The sequence below is a fragment of the Erpetoichthys calabaricus genome, chromosome 8 (assembly GCF_900747795.2).
Source record: "Erpetoichthys calabaricus chromosome 8, fErpCal1.3, whole genome shotgun sequence".
Lineage (NCBI taxonomy): Eukaryota > Metazoa > Chordata > Cladistia > Polypteriformes > Polypteridae > Erpetoichthys > Erpetoichthys calabaricus.
The window spans coordinates 18962560-18975337 of record NC_041401.2 but is presented as its reverse complement, the minus strand read 5'-3'; the positions used below and the strand labels follow the sequence as shown (position 1 = coordinate 18975337).

Genomic DNA, 12778 nt, shown 5'->3' with positions numbered 1-12778 from the left:
GAACCGCATTATCCTCTCTGCCTATTCAGACAAGTTTGCTTAAGGCCAAGTCACATTACGGGACTTTTATTGCAATTTCCAGTTGTACCCTTCATTTTTATAATCAATAGCAAGTTGTAAGCAGTCAGCAGCGGGTTCCCATGAAACAAATTGCACAATGTGACATGCCCAGTGACTTATTACAACTAGTCCACGACTCACTCCATCAAGTCTTTAGTCATTGGGATGGGCTCTATGTGCATGAGAGCCGACAACCATGATGCAACAACATCATGGAATAGAAAGTTTTGGACCTCACAAAAAGAAAGAAGCTCAGCTTTTGTAGCATGACAGAATGGACATAAGAAAAGGGTAGAGACTGCGACTGAACTTGCTGTACCTGCTATTCCTTCTAACAGCATCGGCTCCGTCAGGCGGCACACTACTGGCCATAACAAAAAGCAGCACGCATGGAGGTGCTGGAAGGGCAGCACGTAGTTGGTAAATTCAGACATGCTCACCTATCTTAAGTCATTTAAGTCAACAGGATACGGCAACATGATTAGCAACTGCAGTTGTCAAACCTGATATGCCCAATGAATAAAAGTCCAGCATTGTGACATCAGAATTAGGAAAGTCATTCGTATTGCAGCCATAGTTAACTTGTATGACAGTGGACTAGAACTAACAGGCATCAAAAAGTAATGTGAATAAAATGGATGCACACTTACAAAAAAAAACCTGATGTAAACTGTTAACAACATATGCTAATTAAATAATACATGTACAAAGGAAATAATCCTGAAGTAAGGAAGAAACAAACGAAACCTTACAAATATGAACGGAGATTTTCTGTGATATAAAAGAAGCTTTTGGACAAGGCATTCACTAAGCTGACTTCCTAAAAATTAAATAAAAAATTGCATTCATCTGACCATTTTCTGAGATACCGGAAGTTATTGACAATTGAATACCCAGAGTTAAGCTCAACAGAATACTTATAATCATACCTTAGTATCATCTTTCACATGTATTTTCAACCTTGGTGAATAAAGACTATGTATTCCTTTAGTCTTTTTTCTTATTTTTTGGAAAATACAGTATTGATGGAGTACTTCAAAAAGTCTACTATCAAAATGTACAATGTATTCTATACAAAGATTTTACCAAAAATCAAAAGAGAGGAAAAAGTCAAAAAGTAGTTTTCTGCCAGTGGAGTAGCTAAGGCTCTGGACTTTAAACCCCATGACGGCTGGCTCATCTGACAACTATCGCCCTGTAAAAAAAATAGATCTTCAAGAAAAGGAAACATTGCATCTGTTTAGGACATCCTGGATAGGGGACTTAGCTGAAAATAAAGTGAACCAGAACAAAAAAAATAAAATTTTCTTCAGTAAAACAAATAAGACAGCTTAAGGCATCTGCCAGGTGTTTGCTAATGTACTATATTTAAACTGGTAACCAGCAGTTGGGCACGAGTACCAATGTGTCCTCAGTTCTAAAAACATTAAGGTCACATATGCTACCTTCATAATAGATTAAAATAAAGTAAAGCAGTACTCAAACACTTTTAAACATACTGTTCTCTAAAACATATACCCGCCTAACTGCATGTTTTGTCAGTTGTTTATTTCTTTACTTTGAATGCATCCTCCCACATTCTAAACACATACAGTTAAGTGGATTGGAGTCTAAATTTGCCCATGTGAGTGAATGAGCGTAGGTGAGTGACTGATTGTATCCTATGATGTACTGGTGTTTCGCCCAGAGCCAATTCTTACAGTGTAATAAAAGAGCAGGTTCAGAAAATGGGTTAATAAATGAAGGATTTCAAACCTATCACCTTAGGTCAAAAGTTGTACTTCACCCAAAAACCATTGTTTTTTCGTAGCTTCTTAGATAGAAGGGATCATGTTAAGAAGTTCCAAAAGAATAGTGGTCATATTAAAAGCAACACGTATTAAGAAAGTAAACCATTAACAACAAGGCAGTAACAAGAATGCAAGAGGAATAGTATTACTTTTATTACATAGTTCAATTAAAAATGTGAGAGGATATTAATCTTCCTAAATGCAGTTCAAGTTGTAAGTTTCTTTTTCAAAATCACAAAACAATGAACTTGAAGAACAAGTATTGTAACATGACACTGCCAAATGTTCTGTAAAGCACTTTTCCTTATGCTTGTCATGCAAATGGATAAACAAATGACTGATTCACTTCTCTGCAAAGCAATTCATAAAATTGTGTTCATAGCATTATCATTTGACATGACTAACTGCAATGAAAAGTAATCTGCAATATTGTCCTTTGCAGAATGCTTTTCACACTTGGTGAACATCACTCTGTGGCATTAATAACCAAAGGCCATGTTACCTTATACAACCTTTCCAGAGATTTTCAGTCATATCTTTCATTTACTAAATCTTAGCGAGACAGTCGGCGGCACTGTCTTGTGAAGACAGTTGAATAATACGACACGCCCAGAAACTCATTCCAACTTGTTCAGGACCTTCTCCGAAAAACTTCAAACTGGTTTTATTTTGATTTCAGCCATAGCAACAGGCTCTGTGCGCATGACAGCTAACAACTAATGAATGCTCATTCAAAGTACAATATATATTTTGAAGCAACAAGGAATAAGGAATATGGGTAGTTTGGACCTCACAAGCAAAATAGAAGCTTATCTGTCTGTTGTCTTGAGTTTTATGAACCAAATAGAATGGAGAAAAAAGAAAAAGGGCAAAGATTGCTAGTGAACTTGCCATACCTGTTAATCTTTTGTACAGTATCAGCTCTGTCAAGAAGCATGTCATTGACTGTCAAAAAAGGGGCAAACATAACTGCACTGGAAGGTCAGTGTACCTGTACTGTCACTAAATGTGACAGGGCCAGCAATTTTCAGTCATGTAAACACAGTCCAGAAACAAGATCAACACTAGCAGTCAGAAAATCTGACACACCCAGTGACTGAAAGCCATGTAATGCTTAAGCGTGGTTGCTTTCAAAAAAAAAAAATAAAATAAAATATGATACTGTTAATGGGGAAAGGTGATAAAAAATTACTAATTTATAGACTATCTACAATGTAAAGAGATTTGACAGAGTTTTTTCATAGTCAGTCATCGTCCAACCCGCTATATCCTAACACCGGGTCACAGGGGTCTGCTGGAGCCAATCCCAGCCAGCACAGGGCGTAAGGCAGGAACAAATCCTGGGCAAGGCGCCAGCCCACTGCAGGACATCACCAAGCACACACACTAGGGACAATTTAGGATCGCCAATGCACTTAACCTGCATGTCTTTGGACTATGGAAAGAAACCCACGCAGACACAGGGCGAACATGCAAACTTCATGCAGGGAGGACCCGGGAAGCGAACCAGGTCTCCTTACTGCGAGGCAGCACGCACAACCACTGCGCCACCCTTTTTTCATAGAGCTGTATATAATCTATTAAATGTATGATGCGACTAAAAGTGTGATGATAATTCTCCATTGCTGTCGGGTTTGGTTCAGCAACAGTCCACTCCAGAAATAAATGACAGCACGTTGTGAGTTCTACTGAGGAAATAATCTGCTGTGCGCTTCCATCTGTTACGGACCAGTATGCATCTACTGTGATAAACCATGCCAAAAATGGATCACCACGGACTCATCTTACCCAGGCCATCACTTATTTCAAAAACTCTCCTCTGTCATAAAGCACACTCATGCACACAACCACAGGTGTACAATTTAAAATTCCTAATTAACCTATCATGTCTGACCAACTGCTTAGTAGAGCACTCTGCAGTAATATTCTCCAAGAAAAACACTAACATTTCAACAAAGTACTTTATTTCACACATACCCCTATGACAGCATCATATAAAATATGATGGGTTAATGAGTTTGTGAAGTATGTGGCATGGATTGTAATAACATAAAAACTGACTGAGTACAGTACAAAACATTTCTGCTCTATATGGAATGGACAAGTTAAATAACTTTCACACTTTAAACGCTTTAAGACAATAAAAACTAAAACTAACAAAGCTAACCAGTTTCTCTTCCACAGCCGTCACAAACCTGTAATTTAGCCTGTCTTCCTCATTTATTTGTGTGTTCTGTCATATATAAAGGTGTGTGTGTGCTTGTGTGAGTTTACGCATATGCATATGGATGTGTGTGTGCATACGTTCTAAACAAACACATGCTTTAATTTGCACATCTCCTGCATAACCGCACTATTCTGCAATTGTTTATTATGTATGTTGTTTAACTTATAACAGAAAACCTCATCACATACATGCAAATAACATTAAGTACCTCCAAAGCTACAAAGTTAAATTCCTGTACACTAAGTACTGGTGAATAAAAATTATTTTACCTCTGATGCGATACTATTCCCAGTACAAGACACTACATGGCATGGTTGGTTTACTGTTTGCTTGCACTGAACAGTGAGCTGCATAACACAAAATTCTCAAACTAAGTTAACTGAAATAGGGGTCAAAAGTATTGCTGGAAATACCCTTGCCAACCAGTCATAAAACCAAACTCATGCACACAAACAAAGGAATACAGTTTAAAATTCCTAATTAACCTATCAGGTCTGGCCGACTGCTTGGTAGAAGAATCTGCAGTACAATTTTCTAAGAAAAACACTATGTAAAACTTCAACAAAGTATTTTATTTCACACTTAATAATAGTAATTCTTTACATTTATATAGCGCTTTTCTCACTACTCAAAGCGCTCTCCACATAGGGAGGACCCGGGAAGCAAACCCACAATCGCCTTACTGCAGAGCAGCAGCACTACCACTGCGCCACCTGTGATGGCATCATATAAAATCTGGTGGGTTAATGACTTTGTGAAGTATTTAGCATGGATTATAATATAGTATTAAGATTAACTGAGTACTGCACATAACATTTCTGTTCTGTCCGGCATGGACAAGTTACATAACTTTCACGCCTGAAATGCTTTAGGGCAGTTAAAACTAATATACACATAACCAGTTACGTTCCGTTCCCAGAGCAATAGCCCTCACAAACCTGTAATTTAGCCTGTCTTCCTCAGCTGCGTTCTTTCATATATGAAGGTGTGAACATGTGTGCATGCACACTAAACACACACATGCTTTCATTTGCAATCTCCTTTATAACTGCACTATTCTGCAACTGTTTATAATGTACAGTATGTTGTTTGACTTGTTTTATGTAATTGTGATGTTGCTTTCTATTACAAAGCTACCAAGTTAGATTCCTGTACATTATGTACTGGTGAATAAAAATGACTTTTTGATTCTGATGGGATACTATTCCCATTGAAAAGACACTACATGGCATGGTTGGTTTACTGAATGCTTACATTCTGAAGTGTCTTACAGTCTGCACTGAACAGTGAGCTGCATAACAAAATTCTCAAAGTTAACCGAAAGAGGAGTCGGATGTATTGCAGGAAATATCCTTGCACAGAATGCCAACCAGTCATTCAACCAACTTATACACACAAACAAAAGAGTACCATATACAATTTCTAATTAATCTATCAGATCTGGCCAACTGTTTGGTAAAGCAGTCTGCAGTACTATTTTTTAACAGAAACACTAGGTAAAAGTTCAACAAAGTACTTCATTTCACACTTATCCCTGTGATGGCATCATATAAAATATACTGGGTTAATGACTTTATGAAGTATTTAACATGGATTGCAATATACCATGCCTCGCAGTTAGGAGACCTGGGGACCTGGGTTCGCTTCCAGGGTCCTCCCTGCGTGGAGTTTGCATGTTCTCCCTGTGTCTGCGTGGGTTTCCTCCGGGTACTCCGGTTTCCTCCCATAGTCCAAAGACAAGCAGGTTAGGTGCATTGGTGATTCTAAATTGTCCCTAGTGTGTGCTTGGTGCGTCTGTGTGTGTGTGTGTGCGTGCCCTGCGGTGGGCTGTCGCCCTGCCCGGAGTTTGTTTCCTACCTTGCGCCCTGTGTTGGCTGGGATTGGGTCCAGCAGACCCCCGTGACCCTGTAGTTAGGATATTGCGGGTTGGATGATGGATGGATGGATGGATGCAATATACCATTAAAATTAACCAAGTACGGTACTCGAACATTTCTGTTCGATCTGGTTTGTGCAATTGAGGTATGCAATATACAGATGTGGACAAATTTGTTGTTCCTCTTACAGCTCATTGCAAAAGTGCAGTATGGCTCTTGAAATGTGTGCAAATGAACAGCAATTGCCTCCTGTATCTCTGCATGCCTTTGTAGGTCATCAACTAAAGCAGTAGTTCCCAAACTCAATCCTGGGGACCCACTATGGCTGCAGGTTTTTTGTTTTAAACACTTGAGGACAGTTAATAAATAAAACTAATATACACATAACCAATTCTTTTCCCAGAGCAATAGCCATCACAAACCTGTCATTCAGCCGGTCTTCCTCCCTTATTCATGTTTTTTTCGTATATGAAGGTGTATGTGCGGCACGGTGGCGCAGTGGTAGCGCTGCTGCCTCGCAGTTAGGAGACCCGGGTTCGCTTCCCGGGTCCTCCCTGCGTGGAGTTTGCATGTTCTCCCTGTGTCTGCGTGGGTTTCCTCCGGGCGCTCCGGTTTCCTCCCACAGTCCAAAGACATGCTGGTTAGGTGGATTGGCGATTCTAAATTGGCCCTAGTGTGTGCTTGGTGTGTTTGTGTGTGTCCTGCGGTGGGTTGGCACCCTGCCCAGGATTGTTTCCTGCCTTGTGCCCTGTGTTGGCTGGGATTGGCTCCAGCAGACCCCCGTGACCCTGTGTTCGGATTCAGCGGGTCAGAAAATGGATGGATGGATGGAGGTGTATGTGTGATTGCATGCACATTAAAACACACACACACTTTCATTTGCAATCTCCTTTAGAACTACACTATCCTGCAACTTTTTATAATGTACATTATGTTGTTTAACTTGTTGTATTTATTTGTGATGTTGCTTTCTGTTACAAAGCTACCAAATTGAATTCTTGCACATTAAGTACTGGTGGAAAAAAAAAAAAATTTTGATTCCCAGTGAAAGACACTACATGGCGTGGTTGGTTTACTAATTGCTCACACTTAGAACTGCTTTACAGACTGCACTGAATAATGAGCTGCATAACACAAACTTAACCAAATTGGGGATAAAAAGTAAGGCAGTAAATACAGAATGCCACCAAATCATATATAGCCCACTCACTGCACACAAACACCAGAGTACCATATAAAATTCCTAATTAATCTATCAGGGTTGGCCAACTGCTTGATAAAGCAGTCTGTAGTAATATTTTCTATGAAACCAACTACGTAAAATATCAGCAAAGTACTTCATTTCACACTTATCGCTGTGATGGCATCAGATAAAATATGCTGTCTTAGTGACTTTGTGAAGGAAGTACTTAGCATGGATTGAAACGTACAACTAGAACTAACTGCACACAACACACAACATTTCTGCTCTATCTGGTATGAACAAGTCAAACAACCTGCACATAAACTAAAAGGACAAATTCAGGTCAAATTATGGTCTGATGCATACATAGATGGTTACCCAAGAAACAATATTAAACCGAGTGACATGCTGAAATAAGTACAGTACGCAAAACATCTGCACTATCTGGTACAGGCTAGTTAAGCAATCATTAGATAAACTAAAAGGACACAATGAACTTGAGGCAGTGTTAGATATGAAAGTGGTTATCCAAGGAACAAAACTGTGATACAACAGGACAAAAGTAAAACTTTTTTGGCCAAGGTATATACTAAACTGATCTCCTAAAAATGTTGTGTATAAAAAAAAAATTATATTAACAACTGGCTTCATTTGACCATTTTCTGAGATATTTGGTATTGAACCAAAACAGAATACTTCTTGTTTTTTAATTAACAGTTATTACTGTTGACATAAGAAAGTAATTTTTGACCAAAAAATGGACAATAATCATCCATCCATTATCCAACCCGCTATATCCTAACTACAGGGTCACGGGGGTCTGCTGGAGCCAATCCCACCCAACACTGGGCGCAAGGCAGGAAACATACCCTGGGCAGGGCGCACACACACACACACATACACATACACACACCAAGCACACACTAGGGACAATTTAGAATCGCCAATGCACCTAGCCTGTATGTCTTTGCCACCATCTACCCAAAGCACCATGATGTTCCAACAATGATGGATGGATTAAAAGCCAGAAGTCTGTATGACCATCAGCATCAAGTGACTCCGTGAAAAACCCGAACTACCAAGAGGACTATTTCATTTATGTTAGGTAGAATGCCCAAAGGGGACTGGGCGGTCTCGTGGCCTGGAACCCCTACAGATTTTATTTTTTTCTCCAGCCTTCTGGAGTTTTTTTTTTTGTTTTTTCTGTCCACCCTGGCCATCGGACCTTACTCCTTTCTATGTTAATTAATGTTGTCTTATTTTAATTTCTTATTTTGTCTTTTATTTTTCTTCTCTTCATTATGTAAAGCACTTTGAGCTACTTTTTGTATGAAAATGTGCTATATAAATAAATGTTGTTGTTGTTGTTGTTGTTGTTGGACTGTGGGAGGAAACCCATGCAGACACGGAGACAATAATCAAACCAAGTCATATTTAGGACAAATTCAAATCAACCCAATGTTAGATGTTAGCTAAAAGAACAAACTATCTGAATGTCATCTGTAAGATTCCAATAGTTATGGCAGTGGTGGTGGTAGTAATAGTAGTAGGAGTGCCCTACATGACAACAACATATAAATATTCCAGTGGTTTCAGAAATCAGACTTTCCACAGAACATAGAATAATAACACCAAAACTGTTACATTTAAAATCTGTAAGGTTCCTTACCTTCAGAAAAATCCCCTTCAGCTCATTTGGATCAGCTCTCCTTACTGACAGCAGCTGAAAGGCGAGAAGAACAAGATGTAAGCCAAGTATACATAAAGACATTAACAACTTACAGAAAAGGGAACAATCACGAACATATTCCTGTGCCTGACAGAAGTTCATTTTAACCTGTTAGATGGCAATGAGGTACAATCTATGAACTACATGAAGCTGGCATCCACAGCGCAGAGGGGGGATTTTTTTTGCTTTGGAAAGCAGAACATCCCCCCGCGTGTACACTTCCTCCGTGCCTACTGGTTTGTCTTTTGCATTTTAACTTGCAGCCGATAATCACAAGCCAAAGCGACGCTGTTCTCCGCAATCGGTGACAAAGCATCCAGGAGGAGCCGGAGCAGCAGCCGAGAAGAAGCACTCGGGAGGCTACGAGCTTCTGTTGGCGGTACCTTCCTTATCAGCAAGCAGGCACGATCGATAATGAACGAAGTGCCTGGCACGCGCGCTCACACAAGCCGCTACACAGGTAGACAGGAAGGCACAGTTGGTGTCCCAGCTGCACGGGATGAGCATGTCGCAATCCCAATCATATCATAAAGCGGTTAAAAGCACAGCAGCTCAAGGCCGGACTTGAGGGCCAACAGTTGCAGAGATACAGCAGAGCCCAGGCAAGGCAATTGTTTCTTGTCTTTAACACACTCATATCGCATGACTCACGGCGTCATTTTCTGATTATCCTCACGCTTTATAGCTGCCCCGGATAACTGACAATACAAATGGTTACATATTCAAAAATAAAAAGTAGTAAAGAGTGCATAAAGTGGTATAGTAGCCAGAGTCACCTTGACCGCCATGCTGGGTGTGACGTCACGAGTAAGTGGCGCAGGCGCTTGCCTCGCGTATGCAAATGAGAGTTAAAGAAGCGGGTGGGGCTCGATGGCTGTTACCGAGTGGCGCGAAAACGGGGTTACGTCTGAGCCCATCCGGGCGGGCACAGGCGTGCCGCGGCTGGTTAGTGGCTGGTTAGTAGCTGACAGGCGGGCGTCAAACGCTGCTTAGTAGGTGTAGCAGCAAGTTTGAGGTCGGCCGGGATTTCGCTCTTCCTGAAAGGTCAAGAAGCGTGGAGCCGATTTCTTCAGCCGTAGGCGAATTGTTTACATAGTAATGTACAGGAAAAGTTGGGCGTGAGGCGCTTTTGCATTTTTTTTTGTACCTCCAGGGGATGAGATTCGGCATTGCCGACCTGGAGGCGATCATTAAAAGAGCCTGTAAGGATCTAAGTGAAAAAATCGGGAGTGGACTCTCCTTGACTTTCTCGTATTCTCAGATATGGGGGATGGATATTTAAGGAGTAAACCGCAAGACAATGATTATATTTTTATATTGTGTACATTAAAGAGCTGCGGTGGGTTGGCACCCTGCCCGGGATTGGTTCCTGCCTTGTGCCCTGTGTTGGCTGAGATTGGCTCCAGCAGACCCCCGTGACCCTGTGTTCGGATTCAGCGGGTTGGAAAATGGATGGACATTAAAGAGCCATCAACAACAAATCACATCAAAATAATATATTGAACAATTATTATAAAAGTAAAGTTGAATCAATCGGACTGTGCAGCTGCATGAATAAAAAAAGTACCACTTCCGGTTAGCAGAAGTAGCTCAAAAGTTGATCTAAAGCCACGTTTTGTACCTGATACTTGTATGCACAATTTCGGACTCGGGGAGGTCTAAAACATTGAGATTTTGTTGAATTTTTAAATAATTACAATACTTTCCCTGGAAATATCCTGGAGACGTGGAGATCTGCTCTAGGGAGGAGAGGAATGAAGGTCAGTAGGAACAAGATAGAATACTTGCGTGTAAATGAGAGGGAGGTCAGTGGAATGGTGAGGATGAAGGGAGTACATTTACATCATTTAGCAGACGCTCTTATCCAGAGCGACTTACAACAGTGCTTAGTAGTCTACGACTGTTCTTCAGTCTTTAAGGCTAGGATTAAAACTACTGTCTTTAAACAAGTTACCGCTGACCAAGTTGTACACAAAACCATGCTAGAAGAAAATAATAGTAAGTTGTTAGTACAAAATTTTTTTTTTTTTTGAGAAAAAGGTAGAAAAAAGTATGGGGACTTTAGTCCCCCAAGTGCTGTTTAAAGAAGTGTGTCTTCAGACGACGTTTGAAGACAGTGAGGGTCTCCGCTGTGTGGAGTAGAGTTGGCGAAGGTGGATGAGTTTAAATACTTGGGATCAACAGTACAGAGTAATGGGGACTGTGGAAGAGAGGTGAAGAAGAGAGTGCAGGCAGGGTGGAATGGGTGGAGGAGAGTGTCAGGAGTGATTTGTGACAGACGGGTATCAGCAAGAGTGAAAGGGAAGGTCTACAGGACGGTAGTGAGACCAGCTGTGTTATATGGGCTGGAGACGGTGGCACTGACCAGAAAGCAGGAGACAGAGCTGGAAGTGGCACAGTTAAAGATGCTAAGATTTGCATTGGGTGTGACGAGGATGGACAGGATTAGAAACAAGGACATTAGAGGGTCGGCTCAGGTGGGACAGTCAGAGAGGTGAGATTGCATTGGTTTGTACATGTACAGAGGAGAGATGCTAAGTATATTGGGAGAAAGATGTTAAGGATAGAGCTGCCAGGCAAGAGAAAAAGAGGAAGGCCTAAGAGAAGGTTTATGGATGTGGTGAGAGAGGACATGCAGGTGATGGGTGTAACAGAATAAGATGCAGAGGACAGAAAGATATGGAAGAAGATGATCCGCTATGGCAACCCCTAATGGGAGCAGCCTAAAGAAGAAGACAATACTTTCCCTAGACTTTGTATACGAGAAAGTAAAAAGAACAATTATGCAAACACATGTTTAAGTTAAATGTCAGCGTGGTTGTGTACGCAAACAGAGGAATACAATTTAAAATTCCTAATTAACCTATCAGGTCTGGCTAGGGTTCCATCCGAAAGGCATTGCCTATAAAAAGGTGAAAATGGCCCAATAGAGTGTAATTGCAGACCGCAGTACCTATGAGGTCAGTCATGTAATCCCCCAACATCATGAAACACCCTCAATGTCAGTCATGTAACACCCATTGCATTAGACTATGATTAGCATTAGGGTCCTGTTACGCTATGGTTAAGATTAGGGTTGTAGGAGGGTTACCTCAGTCAAAGGGCATTTTGTGACTGACGCTGGCATTACCTGATCTATGTCATAGGTATTGTAAGCTGCAGCTAGACCCTTCTCGAAAATGGCCGGCTTTCATCAATCACTAGGGTTACCAGATGCAATGAAAACTTTAAAAACAACTAATTTGACAAATCTCAAATGAGTCATCAGAAATAAAAGTTATAGTATAACTATGCAGTTGCATATTTTTAGATGAGGTGACTTTTTGCAGCAGTTCATCGTTCCTGGCAACGCAGGCATGGAAGTCCAGGCAAAAATGTTCTTAAAATTGTACTTTGTAAAAAGAATTCCTCTAACAGAGTGTGGGGCACAGGCCGGACACAGACAGGCAGACATCGTTTTGTCACCCAACACACGTTTATTTACAGACTATATACAAGTATGACACACACAAACCCAGTGCCGCAGCACTAATCACCCCAAAGTCTAGGCCCTCTACACAATGCCTTTCTTGAGGTCCTGACCGCCTCCATTCCTCTCCTCTGAGCTCCGTCCTCTTCTACGCGACTTCAGCCAACGAACGGAGGGAGGCGGCCCCTTTTATAATCACCCGGATGTGCTCCAAGTGCTTCCCAGCAATCTTCCACCGGCACTCCGGTGAAAAATATGAAACTGCATAGTTATACTATAACTTTTAATTTTGATGACTCCTTTATTTCTAAAGTTTTTATTGTAACACACGGTTAACACTGTGTTTCATGAGTGGAATGGGATGCATTTTCCTTTGTCCTCCTTTATCATGGCATCAGTAATGGCGGACTGCATGATAACATGCAGTGAATACACTTGACTTA

General features: G+C 40.9%; 1 protein-coding gene across 2 annotated transcripts in view; it reads right to left on the bottom strand.

Moving 5' to 3' along the window:
• Positions 1–9787, bottom strand: part of slc25a12 (solute carrier family 25 member 12) — a 100395-nt gene extending 90608 nt beyond the window's left edge. The window contains exons 1-2 of one of the 2 annotated variants that reach the window (XM_028806300.2): positions 9643–9787; positions 8807–8860 (exon numbers count right to left, since the gene is read on the bottom strand). In XM_028806300.2, the coding sequence (XP_028662133.1) occupies positions 8807–8860; positions 9643–9654 (66 nt within the window). In that variant the 5' untranslated portion in view covers positions 9655–9787. The other variant, XM_028806301.2, reaches the window with a different exon arrangement.
• Between the last annotated feature and the right edge of the window lie 2991 nt (positions 9788–12778).